Below are 22,401 nucleotides of genomic sequence, written 5' to 3'. Positions count from 1 at the left end.
ATGGTCTCCCCAATGCTGCCGGGTCTCCCTAAGTCACAGGAAACCTCCCCCCGCCCCAGCTCCTCACAGAGACCACAGGACACTGGAAAGCCGCCTTCTTTTAACAATATGAAAAACCTGGAACACACCCCTAAATGCACTGATGTATGTGTGGGGCAGCTGGGCAATTGCTCAGGCAGAAACCCAAAGCTACACAGTTGACCCTTCTCTCTCACACCCCCGATCAGCAAATCCTGTCGGTTCTACCTCCAAAGATATCCAGGATTTGACCCCTGGTCTCCCCCTCCACTACCAGCTCCCTGGTCTGAGCCTTCTTCTCTCCCCTGGATTTTTGCAACAGCCTCTTGACTGGTCTCCTTGTTTCAGCCCCGGTCCCCTTCAGTCACTCTCAAACCAGACTGAGCCTAAGATGGACTGCAGGGCTCTTTTGCTCCAAACACTTCAGTGGCTCCAGTCCCAAGAATGATCTCCTCTGACTTGTGCCCAGAACTCTCTCACCTCACCTTCTGCCTCTTCCCCAGCTCCCTGGCTCTCTGCTCCCCCTGCACCAAGCTCAAGGACCCACCAGAGGGGCTCGGCCTGGAATGCTCTTTCCTCCGCCTCTGCTCAAGCCCCCTCATCAACGAGGCTTCCTGGAACCCTCCTTGTAACCCCCCCACACACACCCTCACTGCCGCCTCCCCAGGCCTTGCGCCTTGGAGACCCTCAGCGAAGATTTGTTGAATGAATAAATGAGTAAGCGCTGCCTCCCTCCCTTAGCCACCATTTAATCCTCACAACAGCCCTGAGGCTGCTAGAGGTTGGGAAACTTGCTGGAGGGCAGCTGTCCGAAACGGAGGAGCTGGGCGCTGGGCTCCACTCCAAAGCCTGCCTTCCCGGGAGAAGACGGCGCCTTGGCGCCCCTCTGAGGCCGGACTCCTGCGCGCACTGGGGGAAGGGCTTACAGGCTCCGTAAAGACCTGACCCCCGCCCTCAAATGTAGCGAGAGCGAGAGGCAAATATATTCAGGACATTTAAAAGCAGGGCCTGGGGCGCAATCAATACTTTGATTGTTGAACGGGGTAAGAGTTATAATGGCGGCGCAGACATTTCAGTGGGGCCCGAAACAGGCACCTGCAGTGTGTCGGGGGAAGGGGAGAGGAAGGGGCCGGAAAAACTTCCGAGGGGACAATGGAAGTGGACCCTGAAAGGTAGGAGTGGGCCAGGAGCCAAAGGGTTTGGGGAGCGGGAACAGCATAGAGGGATGAAAAGAAAACTGAGAAAACAGATTGGAAAGAGCTTTGAAAACCATGACAGGGAATATTATTAGTACTAGAATTCCCTCGGCAATCTCCATGGCCCCAGCCCAAGAGCAGCGGCCAGGGCTAGAGTCCGACACCTCTGAGAGGCTACGGAGACCGAAGGTAGGTGAGGGGGGGCGGTCTGCCTCTGGCAGCACCTGCCATCTCCCCCTCTGCCCACTCAGTAGACCCCGCGGTAACCGCAGCCAGGCCACAGCCCGAGGGCGGTGTCGGAATAGTCAGGGCAGGCAGGTCTCTGGACTTACGTCACGCGGGAGACGGAGCTCCTCTGGGGGGCGTGGCCAGAAGACTCCTGGCCCCGCCCGGAGAGCGAAGACGCCGGGGAGACCGGAAGTTCTTCCGCCTCCGCCCGCCTCCCTGCTCCCTTCGGTCCCGCCCCTCATTTCCGTGCGCAAGGTCGCGTCCCGGAAGTGAAGGGGCCATGTTGGTAGCTGACCTGGGGAGAAGTACCCGGCGAAAAGCGAAGCCTGAGGAGTGGTAGCGCGCGGCCCTCGGGTGAGTGAGGAAAGGAGTGAGGCTGGCGGCGGCCGGGGCGCCTCCTCTCAGGGCCTCTGCCGATGCCCCCCATCCAGCTCGGAACCGCGCTACCGGCCTGGCCACGGAGGGATTTCGCCCCATCCAGCCCTCGGCTTTCTCCTCGGAGACGACTGCGTGTCCCCATCCTGTCCCGCGTCCCGGCGTCTTCCCTGCCTCCCAGCCGGCCTGCCCCAGCCTTCGGGTCTGGGCTCCCCGGCTCGGCCCGGCCGCCCCGAGGGTCGGGGAGGAACCATGGACTGGCCTGGCCCCGTCGCCCCCTCGCCGAGCCCCCTTGCAGTAACAGCCCTCGTCGTGACTGGCGCCTTATACCTCATAAAGCACTCCCTGTTGATTTCTTGGATTCAGCTCTTCCACTACTGGGGTCCCTCAGGGCCGAGGGGAGCTCTTCTTTAGTTGAGGGAAAAGGGAGAGGGACAGTGGCTTGTTCCAGCTTGCGCAGGAAGTTAGCAAGGCCGGAGGCTACTAATTGGCTGGCTGGCTTTGGGCCCAAAATCCAGATCTTTTCCCCAAATACCTGACCCTCTCAGTCTCATCTCTTATTTCTGAAGTTGGGGTAATTCCACATAGGGACGTTGGGAGGATTCCCTCTTGCATTCACACCAGTGCCTGGAAAGTTTGTAGAGCACCCAAGAGTGCTGTGCACATGGTGAGGACCCACCAACCAAGGTAGAGTCCAGCCTCGCGTGTAAGGTGCAGTGCTGGGGGAAATCACTTCCCTCTCAGCATCGGTTTTCTCCATTTTAAATGGGGAGTGGGGCTTTAAATGGGACAGTGGGGTCTTGATAAAATGAGAAGAGTGGTTCTGTGGGAAATGCTTGGAACTTGCAGGGTATATAGCAAGCACTTAGTAAGTTCATTGTTACAAACACTGACGTTATAGGTTCCTTAATTTTGTTTTAGTTCTTTAGTTTAAGCATGGTAATGGATGACAAAGCATTTTACAAACTGTAACCCTGCTTTCATGAAGGGTTCATTGTTGCTGAAGGAAGGTAGTGGCAGTTAATGTATAACTAAACCTAATATATATTAAGCACTTATATACCAGGTTAGGTAGCACTAATAATAGCTCTCCCTGACTGCTTAACATATCCTGCACACTGTTCTAAACATGTTCCACAAGTTAACTCATTCAGTGGTCACACCAAACATATAGGAAAAAAGAAGCACAGAGAAGTTAAGAAACTTGCCCAGGGTATGCAGTTCATAATTGCTGGTGCCAGATTCAAGTATAGCGTCGAGTTCTTGTCTTCAGTCACCCTAGAACACCTCTTATGGTAAAAGTTTTCTTTTAGTGCTTTACATGAGTCATCTCCTGCAATTCTCCAAATAGTCTTGTGTGGTAGTCTCTATTACTGAAATATTATCTCCATTTTCCAAGTGAAGAAGCTGGTACAGATAGCAGCTAAGTAATTTGCCCAAAGTCATATGGCAGGTAAGTAACAGAGCCAGATTTCAAGCTTAGGCCTTTCACTATCACCTGTCCTCTCCCAGGAGAGGGAGTCGAGAAGCTGAGGTCTTGACTCCGTACTGCCTCTTAAGTCATTGTAGGGATCTTGGGGGTTTCTGAAACCTAGATTAAGAACTTCTGAAGTAGATATTCTCTAAAGGCCCTTCCATCTTAATTCTGATTGTAGGTTTCTCTGTCTTCCCTTCTGCTTATAGCTTGACGCCCAGACCCTGCCAGTCCCCCATGGCCCCGTGGAGCCGAGAGGCGGTGCTGAGTCTCTACCGGGCTCTGCTGCGCCAGGGCCGAGAGCTTCGCTACACTGATCGAGACTTCTACTTTGCCACCATCCGCCGTGAATTCCGGAAAAATCAGAAGCTAGAGGATCCTGAAGCCCGGGAGAGGCAGTTGGAGAAGGGCCTGGTCTTCCTCCACAGCAAACTGGGTGGGCTTGTTTAGGATCCTCTCCTTTTCCTTCCCATCCCACCTCACAGATGCATTAAGAAACCTCAGGTAGGTAGGCCCTTGTTCCTAAAGGTTTCATTGTTTCTGGTGCCAGGGTCCAGGAGAGAGAGAGAAATTTTTCTTTTAGTGACACAGTCCTTCCTTTAGAAATCAATGGAAGAAATGCATACATATTTAATGGAAGTGTGTTCTCTTGTGGAGAAAAAAAGGGCACTGAGTTTCAAATCCATCAGAACAGAACTGCTAACACCATTTTATTTCATAGAACATTTTACATATGAAAATGTTAGAAAAGGTATTGGTTAGAACCATGAGCTCAGTTACAGGCTGGCTCATTCTTTAGTGTATTCAGTTATCTTGTGGGTCAGAGCACATTCCCCAAAACATGACTATATTCTGTCTGGAAAGCAAACATACTGTATAGACTTTGGGGGTTTTGGTGCCTGGGTTCAAATCCTGGCACTGCCACCAGTAGCAGTAAGATTTAGGGTAAATCAGTTAACCTTTCCAGGCCTCTATTTCCTCATTTATAAAACAGTATTAGTACCCAACTCTTAAGGTTATTATGAGAATTAAATGAGGTAGTACATGTGCAGCACTTGGAGTAGTACTTGGCAAGTGGTGTATTAGCTCTACTCCCGCTGTCAGTGTTATCAGGAAGCCCCTCTGTAGTGTAATGATTATATTTAATTCAGCAACTATTCCTAGAGGGCCTTCTGTGAATCTGGCCTTCTGTAGGCTCTAGGGATGGTGATGAATTATACGGTCCATCAAAGAACTCGGCCTAATGAGGTCAGTGGAAAATAATTCCATCGTAGTCAGCTCTGTATTAAAGGGTTGTGTAAAGAGCTGTGGAGCTAGATGAAGACGTGATTCTTCCTTGGGCAAGGTCGTGGAACGAGATCACAGATGGCTGTAGAAAAGAGAACATTTGAGGTCTGCCGTGAATGAGAAGTGGAAGCTTGCCAGGCAGAGGGGCAAGAATAAGCAAATGCCTGGAGGTGGAAAATACATTTTGTAGTTCAGAAACTTGACTACCTGTAAGGCAAGTGCTATACATGTGAGGCAAGTGGCTGGAGTTGAGGCTGGGGCCAGTTTTGAAGACATTGAATCTCCTTTAAGGAGATCGGACTATTGGATAGTGGGGAAACCATTAAAGCTTTTTAAGCAGGGGAGTGATGTGCTACATTTGTGTTTAAAGGGATTTTGTTGGTTTTGAGTGTGGAGGATCGACTGATACTATAGATAGATACTAGAGGCAGTGAATCTGGCAAGATGAGATTGAGGGACTGAGGTGGAACGGTCCACCATGTAAATGCAACATGTACAACACTGGGATTTAGTGACCAGTTGGCTGAGGCAGGAGGTGGAGAGAGAAGGATGAAGGATAACTGATGCGTGTGGCTTGCCAGTGGGGTGGAGGGTGCTGTTTTCTATTGAGAGAAGGAGAGCAGGAGGAGGAGCCTTATGGCTTTTGTTTTTTTTTTTTTTTGGCAAAGCTGCCTTTGGCAGTACGGGGCCAAGAGTGGGATGATGTTCCTGGGAGACTGTCCAGGGAGAGGTAGTGGGCGTGGAAGGGAAATAGTGAGTACTGAAGTCTCTATTCCTAATCTATTTTGACTGTGAGTTTGGTGATACATTGCCACCACCCCCTCTCAAAACAAAAACAAAAACACTTCCATAGGTTAACAGTTCATTCATGCCACAGATATTTACTGTGTGTCAAACACTGCTCTCCCCGGGGATGTAACAGTGACTGAGACAAAATGCCCTAAAAAGCTTATGAGCTAGTGGTTAATAGAGAGAAGTGAACAAGGTGGGGTTGCAACACTACCTTAGGACCCCTGTAAACTAGTTCTCCTCAGCAGCATGAGCTCTGGATTCAAATCCTGACTGTATCCTCACTGAAACAGTGGCCTTGGCCCAGTTACATAATCTCTGCCTCAGTTTCTTCATCTGTAAATTGAAGATAATATACTGACCTCATGGGATTGTTCTGAGGATTAAGGGAAGTAATAGATGTAAAAGCCCAGTACACTGTACACACTTCATGTTAGCTGTTGGTCGTAGCCATACTTAAGCCAGACAGGTTTTTATTTTTAAGTTATATGACTTCCAAGTCGGATTCCTGGGCAAACTGGAATCTTTATAGTTCTGTGCTGTCATCCCAGAAAGCTGTATGGCCTCATCATCCCCACTATTAAGGTGACAAGTATTTCCATCCCCACTTTTTATACCTAGGGAGCAGATTAAATAACTTGCCTTAAATGTTGGTAGAGCTCATATGCTCCATCCCCAGCTCTGCCCACCAGGTCAAGGTTCTTCTTGATTGCACTGAAGAGCCAGGGCTCTCTCCCTTGCCAGATTGAGCTCCTGTCTTCTAGCAGGCTCTGGGCTAGTGCCGGAGGACCCAATCAGAGGATTTCCAGTGGATGAGCAGTTTCTGCTGGAACAAGTTGAGTTTCAGAATAAGGACTCCTATCTCCTGTTAACTTGTGGATGCTCTCCTTCCAGGTCACTGGGTCTCTGGCATGTCACCTGGTTCTTGGAGGGTGGCATATTGCATTAGAGTAGGAAAAGCTTTTAACAAGTCTGCCCAGCTTTCTAATTTCTGCCCTTTGTAGCCCAGGGTAGCATCGGTGTGAATGTTAAAGGTCATTCTTAGCTCAGACTCAAAAAGGAGAAATGTAACCTGCAGGACAATCCAGTTTGCTGACTGCCTTCTGTCCTGTGCATGGGACTCTTGAGAGACTTTAAATGTTTTTTCCTCACAACAACTCTGTGATTTAAGCCATGCAGGCATCATTCGTTCCTTTTCATAGCTAAGATGGTAAATAACTCATTTGGGGTCACCCACTAATAAGTAAGGACTCAAAGGCCAAGGACTCAGTCTCAGGATGTCCGACTCTAAAACCCGTGCTCTTTTCTGTTGTGCCACACCACTGCCTCAGCACAAGGCCGCAGACTTGGTGGCCCAGGGAGCCCCCTCACAACTTCTGCTTAGAGGGAGACCCTTTGGGCCAGCTGCATTCCATCCAAAAATGGTCTAGAGGGTGGTTACAGCCATGGGTCCTCCCTTTTGTAAATTCATTAGTAAAGGCTCTTCAGTTTTATTTTTCCATTGTTGCATGTGGGAAAATGCGGAATGTTCTACTTTTTCCCGATTGACTCCTCTACCTCAGTGAGTTTGACATGCCCCATCTCTGTCTCAGGGGCCACTGGGGAAGGTTGACTAACTTTCTTGCCGGACCCCATCTATAAATAGAAAGTTAAACTCTTCTCCTTGATCTTGCCTGCTCTTTGCAGCTGAAGAACAAGTATACGTCACTGGCCAAATAGTCTCTCCTTATGTCCCTAAACTTGAAGCTTCGATTGACTGTAAAAGGAGGAGAAAAGAAATGTGCCACCAAGGATGTAAACTTTAGTTCAGGAAAAAATATTTTTGGACTTGACAGTGACTGTTAGTTAACTCAGTTGCTGGAATAAGTAGAGTCAGGATTCAGATCTAGAACCAAATATTTCTTTTTTGGGGAGAGGAATAGGCAAAGGGCACAAAATATGAAAATAGCAGTACCTAGCTGTTACACAGTATTAAAAAGAATGTTATTTTACAGTGGAAGATGTTCCCAGTGACTTCTCTTGGTATCCTATTGCATAATTGTGGCTTGGAATAGTATACAACTCTGTTTTTCCTTATGTGATCCTGGCATACAGGACACAGGGTGGAGGAGAGTAGCAGTGTTAAGAGTGTTACTCAGCTCTGAACCATGTCGCCATCCCTTACCTGTTCTCACTCTGTGGGAAATGGGCTTATTTGGGCATTGGGGACACTTCAGTCAGGATGACTCCTCTGTTGCCAAGGAGCCAATGTGTGCTTGCTTTGCTTGAGTACAGTATGGGAAGACCAGTTATGCCTGTGCCATTGAAGCCAGCTGCTTCTCCAAAAACTCCTTTTTGGTTAGCACGTTTTAGTTACTCTTCCAAGTGCATTTGATCAGATGGGCTTTGTGTTTTCCAGTTAAGAGCCAAGTCTACCAGAGTTCCTTGTGTTGACTCTCAGTTCTGGCCTCACCTGAGCTTGTTGTAGTCCTCCACACTTACCCAAGAGACAAAGCATTCATCAAGTGAGAGCATCCACAGAAGGTTGTTTGCTTCTGTGGACCTTTCTTACATATGGGCTTATAATTCTATCTCAATGTGTAGAGTGTGTGTTTGGTCCATATTATTTTGTGTTGTGTTTCTAGAAGGTAGATAGAATAAGGACCAATTTGATTTGTGTGTGAAGGTAAGCATGATATAGTAGAAAAACCATCAGAGTAGGAGTTGGAAGTCTTGAGGTTTGGAGATGATTCTGCCATTCTTTTTCTCTGTGACCTCTGGTAGATCCCCTCCCTATATATGAAATGATGGGATGGGATAAGCCTCAAGGCCATTCTCAGATCTAACCTTCCAGGAAGTACTGACCAAAAGATTACTATCATCCACATGATAACCTTGTGAAGGGGTGGGGAAGGTGGTATTGAGTGGTGGTGTACTTTGCTCTAATAAAAGAAAGGCTTGACAAAGAGGTTGATGCTGTCTATAATTGAGATTAGTAGAGAAGTTTTCCCAGTAAGCATGATCAAGCATCAAGACAGGTGTCCCTTTCATCCAGATATATCCTGGGACATGGTATTTCCCTCTAGACTTAGAACAGGCAGTGCCAGGGGCCAGGGGATTTGGTTTGCTGGAACTTCCAGAGAACCCTGAACTGGCCAGGTAGGAGGAAGGGGAGGGATGGCTCCCGGTCCCTGGTGGTGATGGCTGTGTTCTGCCTTCATTCTCAGGTGAGCAATGGCAGGCGCTGGTGAGCGCAAAGGCAAGAAGGATGACAATGGCATTGGCACGGCCATTGATTTTGTGCTCTCCAATGCCCGGCTGGTGCTGGGGGTAGGTGGAGCAGCCATGCTGGGCATCGCCACATTGGCGGTTAAGCGGGTAAGTGCCATAGCCAGGGCTGGGGGAGGTGGGCAGGCAGCCTCTGCAAAGCAGGACTCCCCTGAACAGGGCTTGGATGCCACTCATGGGAGTGCACTTTGGTGACGTGCTGTTATTTGATGGGATTTAAGAGAACTCAGCAGTTCTTCTAGGACCCTGCCCTAAAGAAATGATTGATGTTTTTATTGGCGATACAAATAGAGAAATTTATCCCAGCAAGTAAGAAATTGCAAATAACTAAAATATCCTTCCATAACTACCTTATTAATAGCAACCACCCCCACACTTCCTATTTCCGTTTTCCAATTTTGTTTTTCTGAACATTTATACCTACATACTTATATTTAACTTAAGTTTTTTACTTATTATCTGTATCCTCCTACCAGACGGAAAACCCCATGAGTTTTTAGAGATTTTGGTTTCTTTGCTTGACTGCCTTATTCTTAGCATCCATAACAATGCCCAGCACATAGTAGCCAGTCAATACATGTTTGTTAAATAAAAGAATCAGTGTTCAACCTTATGGTACATTCACAAGGTACATTGTTGTATAGTCAGAAAAATGTTGAAGCATTCTTTGTGATACGGGGAAATGATCAAAATGATGTGAAGTGAAAAAATCAGGTTTCAAAACTATATAGAGTATGGTCCTAATTATATAATCTATTTCTAAAAAAAAAACAGTACACAAAAATATTTACAATAGTTAATTCTGGGTTGTGGCATTATGGATAAACTTCTTTCTTATTTATATTTAGTATCTCCTGAGTTCTCTGCACAAAACAAAGTCTAATCTAGAAGAAAACAAAGTTATTAGAAAGCTGTAGTTAAACTCACTAGGGCAAAGCTGCTGGGGAGGAGAGAAATTGAAAGGAAATAGGAGGAGGAAGGAAGGTTTATATCCCGTGTCTTATCTGTGTTCCAGATGTACGATCGGGCAATCAGTGCCCCTACCAGCCCCACCCGCCTGAGCCATTCAGGGAAAAGGAGCTGGGAGGAACCAAACTGGATGGGCTCCCCCCGACTGCTGAATAAGGACATGAAGTCAGGCCTGAGCCGGTCCCTGCAGACCCTTCCCACAGCCTCCTCCACTCTTGACACAGGTGAGAAAGTCATTTACCCCTTGTGGGACTTACCTCTGGGCCCTCAGCACCACGCCTGCATTCAACACACAGTCCTTGAGCACACTTGTGCCAAGCACTGTGCTGACACTTGCCTTTCGTGCCAAGCCCCTCCCCTTTCCGGGGCGGAGGTAGCTGTGGACTGAGCAAGTGTGGGAAGAGCTCATGTGCCTCTCTCTCTTGCCTTGGCAGATACATTCTGCCCACCCCGGCCCAAACCATTGACCAGGAAGGGCCAGGTAGACTTGAAGAAGTCACGACTCCGCATGTCCCTGCAGGAGAAACTTCTTTCTTACTACCGGACCCGGGCAGCCATCCCTGCTGGCGAGCAGGCTCGGGCCAAGCAAGCTGCCGTGGACATATGTGCTGAGCTTCGGGGTTTCCTGCGGGCCAAGTTGCCTGACATGCCTCTTCGGGACATGTACCTGAGTGGCAGCCTCTATGATGATTTGCAGGTAACAAGGTGGTTCTCACTAAGGGTGGGATTGGGTACTGACTAAGATGCTTCTCAGATAATGTTGGTACAGAACATCAGTGTCTCCGGCTTGTCAGAAAGACTGATGTCTTACTGCGTCTGGATCTTGCACATTGAAGCAACACCTGGAAATCTGTACTTGTTATTCTCTGTTCTTGTATCTTCTTTAACCCCTTCTCAGTTTTTCATGATATTCCCCACCTAGAAGAAGCTGTAAGAAGCCTCCTCCTTCCTATAATCTTGTCCCCATCTCTCCTTCCTAGTGCTCTCTCTCCTTGAGTCTGCTCTTTCTTCAGTAAGGCATGGGGGAAGTTATGTGGGCTTCATACCCAGAGATGTTGTGCCATGGTAGAACGAACATGGGCTCTGATCACCAGCAGACCTGGCTGTAAATCCTCACTCTTTGTGGATTGATACAGAGGCATGAAAGAATTCTTAGTTTCCTTTCTTGTTCGGGGAACGCAAGATAGGGGGACCTATGTTTGGGAAAGCATGTCTCTTTGGCAGATTAAATCCTTCAAAATCTTTTTAATTCGTCTGCCATGATAGGTTGTAACAGCTGACCACATCCAACTCATTGTGCCCCTCGTGCTGGAGCAGAACCTGTGGTCGTGTATCCCCGGTGAGGACACCATCATGAATGCCCCCGGCTTTTTCCTGGTTCGTCGTGAGAACCCAGAATACTTCCCTCGTGGTAGCAGTTACTGGGACCGCTGCGTGGTAGGGGGCTACCTCTCCCCAAAGACAGTGGCAGATACGTTTGAGAAGGTAGTGGCTGGCTCTATCAACTGGCCGGCCATAGGGTCCCTCTTGGACTATGTGATCCGACCAGCGCCACTCCCGGAGGCTCTGACCCTAGAAGTGCAGTATGAGTGTGACAAGCATCTCGTCATTGACTTCCTGCCATCAGTGACTCTCGGTGACACTGTTTTAGTGGCCAGACCACACCGGCTAGCCCAGTATGACAACCTGTGGCGACTGAGCCTGCGTCCTGCTGAGACGGCACGCCTGCGGGCTTTGGACCAGGCTGACTTAGGCTGCCGATCTCTGTGCCTCAAGATCCTCAAGGCTATATGCAAGTCCACCCCGGCCCTGGGCCACCTCACTGCGAGCCAGCTCACCAACGTCATCCTCCACTTGGCCGAGGAGGAGGCTGACTGGTCTCCAGATCTGCTGGCTGACCGGTTCCTGCAGGCCTTGAGGGGGCTCATCAGCTACTTAGAGGCTGGAGTCCTGCCCAGTGCTCTGAACCCCAAGGTGAACTTATTTGCAGAGCTCACTCCTGAAGAAATAGATGAGTTGGGATACACTCTCTATTGCTCATTGTCTGAGCCAGAGGTGCTGCTGCAGACGTAGGGCAGGTGGAAGCCGCAGTGGGTGTTGGGTGGTCAGGCCCTGGATTCTCCGTTAGAAACACTCGGCCATGTGGTTGGTGCCACACAGGGTTCCTGGGTGCCTCCCGTCTTGCTGGTCATTGCCCTGATCACTTTGTGCTGATTAGGAGGACATCTTTTCAGTCTCCTGTTTTCTCACCCAACCCTTTCTATTTTTGTTACCAAACACTGTGCTTCTTGCTCTTCTCTCCCCATCCCTTGCCCCAGGCTAATTTTTCAGAGTGAAATGAGAAGGCAGAGCACTGGCCTGGGCTGTTGAGACCAGTTGTTTTGCATTTCGGCCAGGTAGTCTGTCTCTGTCTGCCCTGCCTTTTTTGCCTGTTCCTTTTTAGCTCTTTTCTTTTCCATCTTTTCTGTCTTGTTCATGCCTTCTGTTTTGCTCTTTTCCCTGGAGCACATCTGCCTAATCGAGATGTTGCCTTCTAGTTGAATGTCAGTGAAGAGCTACGATTGCATGTTTCCAAGCTGAGCTCTGCAGAATGAGTGTCTAAGGCAGTATTTAGGGTTTTTTGGGGTAAGGCTAGCAGAAGAGCTGGACTTTGACTCAGGATTCTGGAAAAGAAGCCCGTTTGCCCCTCCTCTGACCAACTCATATTCATAATTGTTGAGAACGTCTCTCATGGGAACACTGTTATTGACCCACTCAGGAGTGAGGGCTCAATATAAACTGGACATAAACTTATTTGGAGGTTGTATTTCTTAGTGGCCATCAGTGAGAGTGCCGGGGTGGGGGAACTGGAGGTGGTTAAGAAGGTCTGCTAGAAGGTTTGTGTACCTAATGTCCTTACCCATGGCTGGGCCAGGCAGCGCTGCCGTGTGCAGGGGTCAGACAAGGACAAGGAAGGGAAGGAGGCAGCAAGGGCAGCACCTCACCAAGAAGCTGCTTTCCATCCTCCTCCTTGTCTTATGCCAATTAGGATAAGGCCTTCAAGAAACAGCCTTAGCAGTAGAGGTTAAAGCTGGAAAATCTCTTCACCAGTTGGTCTCTGTGACCATGTTCCTCCCTCCCTTCCCCCCAGACAGACCCTGCCTTTCTAGGACATTGCCTGGAGCAAGAACTTGCCCGACACCCAGTCCCTCATCCCCCCATGTTTGCCACAGGAATGTGAAAGGGGTGTTTGTTGAAGTCTCCTGGCACCTCCAGAGGCCAAAGGGCAACTGAGTACATACAGACTTCACTCTTATCGTGCCTCTCACCCAGCACCTGGGAAGAGAGAGCTCATGGATAAAATGTACATGAAAGGGAGGTGGGTATTTCCTACGTTCCTTCTTATTTCCTGCTGCTTAAAACTGCACTATTTATATTGTGGTGTAAAAGTATCCTGAGGGTGGGGAGGAGTGTTTAAATCACAGTGTCTTTGTGTCTTGTATTTTTTTTCCTGTTTGTGGAAACAGGCAGATAATAATTCTGTTTCTGATTTGCCCATCCAGTATTTTGTTATTTTCCCATCAAGTCTTATTATTTTTTTCTCTTCTTACTATCTGTCCATCAGTGAGGTTCTGGTGAGGCTCTCTGCAGATGTCTCATTCCTTTCCCATGACAGTGACATGAAATGACTCTTTAAATAGCTTAGATGCCTCAGCTACCCTCTGAGATTCCATCCCTTTTTTGTCATACATTAGGAGGTTGAGAACCAGGGTTACCCTTGCTGTTCTTAAGAGAATCATTCTGCCTCTTCCATATATGTGCAAGGGTGCCTTATGGTAGTTCAGTTATTTCTTCTGAATGAAGCTACTGAGAAAAAATGAGAAAGATCAAGCTTACAACCTTGAGATTCTAGTGTAGAGATTCTCCACCCTGGCTGTTCATCAGAATCAAATAGGAGTTAAAAATATATCTATACACATATGGCCATGTGCTACCCTGGGAGATTTGGGTAGTGGTAGGGGGTGGGGCCCAGTCACTGATGAGTCCCACGCACCCATGTGTTGTCCACGAGAAGCCAGGGGGAAGGGAGGCCTTGATAGAGTGTTGAAAAGCAGGGATTTTTTTCTTCTTCGAGATAAAGGTTTGGTTTCCCTGCTGTGGTGAGTATTATATTACCATTCTCCCAAGCTGGTGTTTCTGATCATGCTCCATATAAGACATTTGAAGGAGAGCTTAAAAAAAAAAAAAGAAAAAAAGACCAAGACCCAAATTATCAAAGCCAAATATACTTATGATGTTAAGAGGGGAAGTGAGTTTGCCTTTTCTCTTAAGGACCATCTTCTTAAGAGCACCTCTTTCTGTTTACTCTGTCTGTCACAAAATCAAAAGCTCATTATTTTGCCATAATACCAGTAAGTACCTCTTGGAAGACCTCAGAACTGGAAGCAGCAGTGGGAATTCTCAGCCCTGGGCCTCGAGGGTTTGCTGCCTCTGACTAGGCAAGCTACTCTCTTTGCTGCCATTTTCATCATCATAAAATGTAGAAAATAAGTTAAGTGCTTTGAGAATTTCTGTATGGAAGAGGGTAATATCATTCTACTTAAAAAAAAAAAAAAAAAAAAAAAAAAATTTGGGGAAAGATGCAGTGGATTTCCCCTCACCCTGCCTTTTTGTTCAATAATTCCCACCTTTTCCTGAATTTTAGTATCTGTTCCTACTTCTCTGTTTGGGGAAGATTGTTTTTTGCACCGTCTAGCTTAGCAAACCATTAACTTAGCCTAATGTTTAAAAAATAATACACTCATTATTGTCCTGAAAACCTAATGATCTCCAAAGGTTTTTGTTGTTGTTTTTTCTTTTGTCACCCCTTCCTAAAATAAGAGTTCAGTACGATAGTATTTTTGTTTTTATGATTGGTTGTGACTTAAAAAAAAAAAAAAGTCAAAGCTCAAGTTTGGAAAAGTTGCATTGAAGAGGCTAGTGTCCTTCTGGGCCTTGGCCCTGCCAGTCTGAATGGGATGATTTTGCTTCTTTGCACTCCACTCAAGTTGGGAACTCAAAGGCTTTTGAAAGAGGAATCAAATTCAGTTCAGGGCCCTTCCAAGGGAGGTTCTGTAAGTAGGGATCCCTGCATGTGTCAGGAGCCCTCTGCTAACGTATTCCTTCCTTGGGACTATGATCCTGGCTGGGAACTTCTGCTCTTAGAGGATTAGAGTCGCCCTTTCTGCCTAAAGTTCAAAGCTTAGAAGAGTAAGAGACTCTTAGGCTAGAGCTGACCCCTGCACTAGGCTGTGAGGTTGTAGCCCTTTGAGACACTGGTAACTGTAACTAAAATACCAGAGATGTGGGTTCTGGTGCTAACAGCCTGCAGGGTGTTGTCTACCTTTTCAGTTTGATCACCTGGTAATCTTTAAATTCTTGGTGTCAGAGGCCAAGTCCACAACTTGCCTTGTTACATGGCTGTCCTTCATTGGCAGTCAATATGGAATCAGTTGTCAGTCTGTCCTTTCTTGGCTAGGTCCATATAGGAGCATCTTGCCCCGGAGACCCAGAGAACAGCTTTTTTCTCCTTGAGGGAGGAAATAAAGCTGGGGAACACAATATCCTTCCACAGCGTGGGGAGAAGAAAATAAAAATCTCCTTTCCAAGAGCTTTAACTTCCGTGTGTGGTATGAAACATTTTCCAATGACAATGGTGCTGGGTCTCCATTTTCACCTAGGAGAACCTTTGAAGTACTTGACCTGGGTCTTGAGAATAGAATGGAAGGGACAAGCTGCCGCTGGAGTCATTCTTCCATGACCTCTTCAGTGTTAAATACTCGCTTTAATTCTCAACCACCTGCATGGTGATCCATCAGGAGGCACTGATGCAGCAGAAGGAGGCCATGCCCTGAGACGCCTTGGCTCGGATTTTGCACCAAAACGCTAGACAACTTCTCTATCTTCCAACACTTGTGGTTCCCTAAGGGGAAAGAAAACACCACACTCTTACCTCGGCATCCAGTATGCCTTGCATATATTAGATGTTTCATAAATAGTTATTGGTTTCATCTGTCAGTAAGATTTCTTATGGTATGGTAGGAGCATACTGGCAGCAATGAAGTTATTTCAGGATATTTGTTTTTCTTAATTCCATTGCTGTGTTTTATTTGGTAATTTTTTTTTTTTTAATAAAATTAATTTTAAAAATTTAGGAGAGTTCCCATAGGAAGCAGGGTGAGGTAAAGGAGATGTGGGGGGAGGAGACTGGGAGGTCAGGGTCAGAAGACCTGAATCATAATAGTAATAATAGCAGCCACTTTTGGCATTTACCATGTACCAGGCACTGTGCTGAGTGTTTTACATATATGATCTCATTTCATCCTTAGAAGTATGCCATCATTAGCCTCATTTTACAGATGAGGAAACAGGATCAGAGAGGTTAAGTCACTTAGCCAGAATATCCCAGCTAATAAATGGTGAGGTTTGCCCCCAAATCTGTCTTCTAACCCCTAATCTGTGCTGCCTCTAGTGCAAGCTATTGACGCCTCATCCCATTAAGCATCAGTTTGCCATTGTTAAAGGAATTGTTGGGCTAGACTGAATCAAGTCAACAGAAGATTTGTAGTTCTAGGGCAGTACTTCCAAAGTTTCTTGATACCACAGTCCTCAAAAAAATGATCCTCAACTGGCTCATTGAGAGGAATGGAGGAGGAAACAAGGCTTCTGTCGCCTCCCTCCCCTTCCCAGGGCTGGCTGTGAAGGGGAGTGGAGGACAGCAGAGAGGCTTCTCCACACTACAGCTTCCAAACGCCAAAACCCAGCAAGTGGATGTGTTCTCAAGCTTCTCACAGGGCCATTAGGATGATTTGGGAAGTTGGCTATGCCTGGGAGTTAACTGGAACTAACTCGAGAGTGGAAGAGGTCAGTTGAATAAATCTCTCGTTAGAGGAATTGAATCTACAAAAACCGAAAAACGTTCCCTTATGAAAAATTGCATGCTTTAATAGAAAACTTATATTAGCACAATAAATATTGTAAAAGTGCAGTCTGGACTATAGGATTATGCATCTCATTCCACTTTAGTGGAGCTGGCCTTTGAAGATCGGCTCATCCTAAGAGAAGCGCCCACCCAATTTCCCCTTTCAGCTATTTAAGTAAGAGACAGCGTAAGGTGAATACACACATGAAATGACATCTCCCTTTTTGCCTAGTTTTGTCTTAGCACCCCACCCCCACCCCCACCCCGTTGGCCTGCAAAGAACCCACCAGCAGCCGGTCTGTCTTGACATCAGTGAATCATGCCGCCTGCCCACGGTCCCCTCAACTTCCTAACTTCGTGTCATTGCCTCAAAGCATTTTTTAGTAGATCCCCTCAACTTCCTAACTTCGTGTCATTGCCTCAAAGCATTTTTAGTAGAAGTTAATTTTTGTTTTTCTTTTTGTTTTTTGACTGTGTGAAGACACGACTCTGCGAGCCTTCTGGGAGGCAGGTTTTCTGTTAGCTACTTAATGGAGTCCCTGGTGGACTGAGTCGGCGCCGGCTGTGGGATTGCGCTGTAAAGCGAAGGCGCCGGGCCAGGTGACTTCCGAGGGCCCTTCCAGGTAGGAAGTCAGCCCAATCTGTACGTAAGGAGGAACACAGGACGGGCGGAGGGCCAGGGGAGCCAGGGCTGGAGAACTCGGCTCAGACCTGACCGCCACTTCGGAGCCTCGCGAAGAAACGCAGGAAGGGACCGCGGGGCGCACTGGGCCGAGCCGGCCAGAGCCGGACTCCCGCGCGGTCCGGGCCAGCACCAAGGAGCTCTGGGCGAGCAGCCCGTCCGGACCCGAGCCAATAGGAGCGGAAGATATATATGACTCACCATGCCTGGTCCAATCAGATCGACGCGCGCGCCTCGCTAGCGTCTCGCGCGACAACCAGGCGACCTCGGCTTTCCTAGGGAGGACTTTTCTTCCCCAGTCCAAGCGCTCTGGAATATCCCTCCGCGCTCCAGGGAGGCGGGGGAAAGGGCGTGATTCTTTGATCATAGAGGACTCGAAAAATAGTGCTCCTTTGTCGTTTGCGAGGCCTTTACCGTAACTTATTTTCTCTTCATAGCTACGCCCCAGGCATCAAGGCTGTGGGCTGGAACTGGTAAGGGCATCAGATAGGCGTAAACGAGGGGGCCAGTAATGACGGTCACGTGACGGCGGCGGAAGGATGTGTCTGTGATGCGACAGTCGAGACCAAGTCTATAAAGGACCGCGCTGCGGCCACCGCCGCCATTTCTTCTCCGTTCTTAGATGTGAACCTGTGTTCGTGTCCCACGTCCCCCCATCTCCCCTCCCGCAGGGTCCGCGGCCGCCATGGCGTATTAGAGGCAGCAGTGCCTGCGGCAGCATTGGCCTTTGCAGCGGCGGCAGCAGCACCAGGCTCTGCAGCGGCTACCCCCAACGGCTTAAGCCATGGCGTAAGTATCGGGCCGCTCGTCCGGGTCAGGAGTGGCCTTGGCGGCCTGGGCGCGGCACTGCGGCCGGGGCGGCGTCGCGGAGGGGGAAGCGGTTTTACGAGGCGCCCGGGACGCGTGGCGTCTGTTTGGTGTCCTCGAGACGCCAGCGCTCCTGGGTCGCGAGAGCGTCGCTCGGCCTCGGGAGAAGAAGCCCTTGGCGGCCTCGTTCCCCCGTGGCCGCCCGAGAGCCGGTCGACGGGCCGCGCAGGGCTTCGTCCGCGAAACGTGGCGGGGGCCAAGATGGCGGCGGGCGGGCGGGGCGGGGCCGCGGCGGCCATGGCCGTATTTGGACATGCGGGTGGAGCGCCTTCTCGCGGTGGCCGGAGACGGGGTGGTCGCGCTTCCGAGGCCTCCATTTTGTGCCGCCTGACCCGGGAAGCGGGGAAGGATGACCCAGTGGCCCTGGGGCCGCGTGCTCCCGATTCTAAGTGGACGGCTGAGTGTTTTCCGTATCTGCTCACGTGTAAAAAGATGAAACTCAGACAAGGTCATCGCCAATGGGTCTCTTTCAAATTCCTATTCAGGCTTTTCACGGCATTCAGCAGCAGCCTTGCTGTAACCAACAAAGACACCTTCGAATTAAGCACCTTCCCCGAATCCAGCAAAGCCGAGCAACATGACCGAGAGCAGCTTCCTGAGCAGCGAGGTGTTGGCGGGGCACTTGATGTCCCCCTTCGACCAGTCGGGTTTGGGGGCTGAAGATAGCCTGGGTCTCTTAGATGACTACCTGGAGGTGGCCAAGCACTTCAAACCGCATGGGTTCTTCGGCGACAAGGCTAAGGCGGGCTCCTCCGAATGGCTGGCTGTGGACGGGTTGGTCAGTGCCTCAGACAATGGCAAGGGTGAGTGGAAGTCTTATTTGTCAGTGTGGGCCCACTCGCCGCTGAGGTCTGGTGTTAGAGGCTGGCTGTTTTGTCTGACTGACTTATCTTTTGCAGAGGATGCCTTCTCCGGGACAGATTGGATGGTGGAGAAAATGGATCTGAAGGAGTTTGACTTTGATGCCCTCTTCAGTTTAAGTGACCTGGAAACCATGCCCGAAGAGCTTTTGGCCACATTGGATGACACATGTGATCTTTTTGAGCCCCTAGTCCAGGATAAGGAGCCCCCCCAGACAGGGAACCCGATTGGCTGTGTTCCAGAAAGTTTATCAGAAACTAACCAGATTACTTCCTTCACGTTCCTCCACACTCCTTCCCATTCCCTGGGGACCCTGTCATCCACTCCAGATCATTCCTTTAGTTTAGAGCTAGGCAGTGAAGTGGACATCTCTGAAGGAGAGAGGAGGCTGGACTCTGGTTATGGCCCAGCAATCCCTCAGTGCATCAAAGAGGAGGATGCCCCCTCAGACAACGATAGCGGCATCTGTATGAGCCCTGAGTCCTATCTGGGCTCTCCCAAGCATAGCCCTTCCTCCTCCGGGGGCCCTCCAAGTGGGAGCTTGCAGTCTCACAGTACCCATTGTGGCTGTACCCGGCCCAAACCTTATGACCCTCCTGGGGAAAAAGTGGCAGCAGCAAAAGTAAAGGGAGAGAAATTGGACAAGAAGCTGAAAAAAATGGAGCAGAACAAGACAGCAGCTACTAGGTACCGCCAGAAGAAAAGGGCAGAGCAGGAGGCCCTCACTGGAGAGTGTAAAGAACTGGAAAAGAAAAATGAGGCTCTGAAAGAGAGGGCAGATGCTTTGGCAAAGGAGATCCAGTATCTGAAGGATTTGATAGAAGAGGTCCGCAAGGCAAGAGGGAAGAAGAGAGTCCCCTAGCTTGGGTAGTCAGAAGTGTATGTGCTTGTACATAGGCCTGCTTTGAATCTGTGTTGTAATAAATTATTTTGTAGTGAAAGTATCTGGTTTCTTGAATCTAAATAAACTTCCCTGGAGCTACACTTCAAAATTAAGAGTAGTGGTAGGTTTACCAAAAAAGTGCCAAGTTCCATATACACACGTAATCGTCACAGCAGCAGCGTTTGTCTCAATGTGATTTAAGATTGATGAAGTTGTAATATTGTCTGTCTGGTTAAAAGGGTTCACATTTTGGATTGAGTAGTTCTGTTTTTTTGTGTTTTTTTTTTTTTTTTTTTTTTTTTAACCTAAAACTTTGTCCGTTTATCCAGTTTCAACTTCAGTTCTACAACACGCCTCTGCCAGAAAAAAAGCCATTCTGAGGAAATAGCTCCTTTTGGTGCTAAAGTGGACGACAAGAGCTGGGTCTCCATTCCCCTGCAGTGTGGGGTGTCAGGATGGTGGCCAGCAGTCTCCTGACCAGATCTGGGTTTAAAGGTTGACAGGCAGGAGGACCTTGTGTGGCAGCTGTGGCTGAGACTCCTATCTATCCCCTCTGAGGTGGCTGAAAGGCTGGACATCCCCAAAACAAATGACAGGAGGTAGCTGAGCTTGCAAGAGGCAGCAGCCTGTGCGTGGGTTATCAGTAAGGACTTCCCATTGAGGCTGATATCATTTGTGAGAGAGGGCAAACACTTCCTTTTGTCTTGGATTGTTACAAATAGTCACAAATCTGAGCCCAGCCCAGTGCTCAAAGATTGTAAGTGGCAGGTGGTTTTTCCCAGTGAAACAATTTGAGTCTTGAATTTTCCTTCTGTGCCTGATGGGGCCGGGACACGCTGGAGTGCCCAGGAGAGGAGCTGGGATGAGGGTATGGCAGAGGTGGTGCCACGCAAGTTCTTTGCACTATCTCGTCCAATTCCACACCCCAATGAGGTAGGCACCCTGCCGAGACCACCTTACAGGAGAGGAAGCAGCACAAGGAGGAGGAGAATGTTGAGCAAAGCGGTAGAGACAGGGTTTGAACCCAAGGGCCTGGATCCAGGGTATGGGCTCTTAACCTGTATTGCCTCTTGAGCTTGGAAACAAGTGCCCCGTAAGGGCCAGTGGGGGAGGGGCCACCTTTGGCTTCCTGTTGCCCAGCAGGTAACGCCAGGGACCCAACTGCCACTGGAGTGAGTGCAACCACTTGCAACCTTGGATCTGGGGACCTTTGAGGTCTTTCCTGCACTGAACTTCTGGAATTCCCCACATGGCCATTAGCCTCCGCATCGTGCTTGGAGCAGGGAGCCACGCATTCAGGTGCTGTGCAGAGGCCATGGCTAAGAGCACAGGTTCTAGAATCAGACCCTGGCTTTCTCACTCGCTGGCTGTGTGACTTGGCCAAGTTGCTTAACCTTTCTCTGCCACATCTCAAAGGGTTTATACTCCTGGTTCCTTCTTCCCTTGCTCCCTACAGCTGGCTCCTCTTCCTTCAGGTCTCATCTTTCACTTTAAACATCTCAGATAAGCCCACCCAGATCACCCTATGTAAGCCACTTAACTGTTTGTCCTAAGGCAACATTCTCCTCTGGCTGTGGAGCTGTGAACTTAGAAAAAGTTATCTGCTTCCAATATACAATGGAGGGCAAAATTAGAAGTGTGCTTTGTTCTAAGGCAAAATTAAGCTGCTTAACTGTTACTAGCTTAATAAATGGGGATTTACTGGTTTAAAAAAAAGTGTGAAGTCAGCTACATGCATTGATATTACGGAAACCAAGTCCTTCAGTGCTAAGTGCTTTTTAATAAGGATCATTTCTTTCTCACTATTTTACAGATCAGGAAACTGAGGCTCAGAGAAGCTAAGTAACTTTGCTAAATAGGTGGTAGATTGAAATCCAGGTGGTCTGAGTCAGTGAGTGCTCCAAAATTTCTTAGAGGAAGAACACAAAGGTGGCCATAGGATTGGAAGGGGGCAGTGGGTGCTGGGGGTGCAGAGAAAGCATGCATTGGTACTAAGATGGTATGTTAAGACAAACAAAAATGGGGAAGTTTTTTCAAGATATTTTATTTATATCCAGGTTTGAGGAAACATCACTTCCCCATTCTGATGATGACTGGTGGTTTTGGTGAGGGGCTGGGGGAGAGTGGGGAGCCCAAAGCTATCTCCAAACCATCTCCCCCCAGGAGCTCAGCTGCTGCTATGTAAATGTGTAGATACTCAATTTTTTTTTTTCCAAGATAGAAAATAAAAACCCACCATTGCAAGTTCTGCTTCCCACTCCAAACATTGTAGCCTTAGGCAGCTGGCCCAGCAAGGGAGATGGTGTGTGTGTGTCAGGAAGAAGACTCTGAGAGTTGAGGAGAGGAAGTGAGGGCCCCTGCCACCTTGATGAGGATCATACCAGACTCATCCTGTGCCAAGCGCGGCGGCCCTTGCAGACAGCAGGCCACCCCCTCATTAGGCAGATGGGGAGCTGAGGCCCTGGGAGGGTCAGTGTGGGCCAGGGGCCCGCCGGGATGCTGGGCTAGGCTGCGTGTCAGGCCTTTGCAGCAAAGACCTCCCCAGACAAAAAAGGCAGAGAAGGG

The 22,401-nt window shown here is 48.8% G+C and overlaps 2 protein-coding genes across 2 annotated transcripts; both read left to right on the top strand.

Annotated features, from left to right (window-relative positions):
• Positions 1 to 3,657: 3,657 nt before the first annotated feature.
• MIEF1 (mitochondrial elongation factor 1) lies at positions 3,658 to 14,221 on the top strand. Its single transcript, XM_037846454.1, has 5 exons — positions 3,658 to 3,795; positions 8,574 to 8,724; positions 9,650 to 9,827; positions 10,038 to 10,300; positions 10,870 to 14,221. The coding sequence occupies exons 2-5, from the start codon at positions 8,581 to 8,583 to the stop codon at positions 11,674 to 11,676; spliced, it is 1,392 nt and encodes a 463-aa protein (XP_037702382.1). The 5' UTR covers positions 3,658 to 3,795; positions 8,574 to 8,580; the 3' UTR covers positions 11,677 to 14,221.
• A 3,596-nt stretch (positions 14,222 to 17,817) lies between these two features.
• Positions 17,818 to 19,894, top strand: ATF4 (activating transcription factor 4). The gene is made up of 3 exons (XM_037846455.1): positions 17,818 to 18,014; positions 18,578 to 18,895; positions 18,992 to 19,894. The coding sequence occupies exons 2-3, from the start codon at positions 18,670 to 18,672 to the stop codon at positions 19,813 to 19,815; spliced, it is 1,050 nt and encodes a 349-aa protein (XP_037702383.1). The 5' UTR covers positions 17,818 to 18,014; positions 18,578 to 18,669; the 3' UTR covers positions 19,816 to 19,894.
• Positions 19,895 to 22,401: the final 2,507 nt, after the last annotated feature.

Source organism: Choloepus didactylus, chromosome 8 (genome assembly GCF_015220235.1).
Source record: "Choloepus didactylus isolate mChoDid1 chromosome 8, mChoDid1.pri, whole genome shotgun sequence".
Classification (NCBI taxonomy): domain Eukaryota; kingdom Metazoa; phylum Chordata; class Mammalia; order Pilosa; family Megalonychidae; genus Choloepus; species Choloepus didactylus.
The sequence above is the reverse complement of the archived record's forward strand: the minus strand, read 5'-3'. Positions and strand labels throughout refer to the sequence as shown.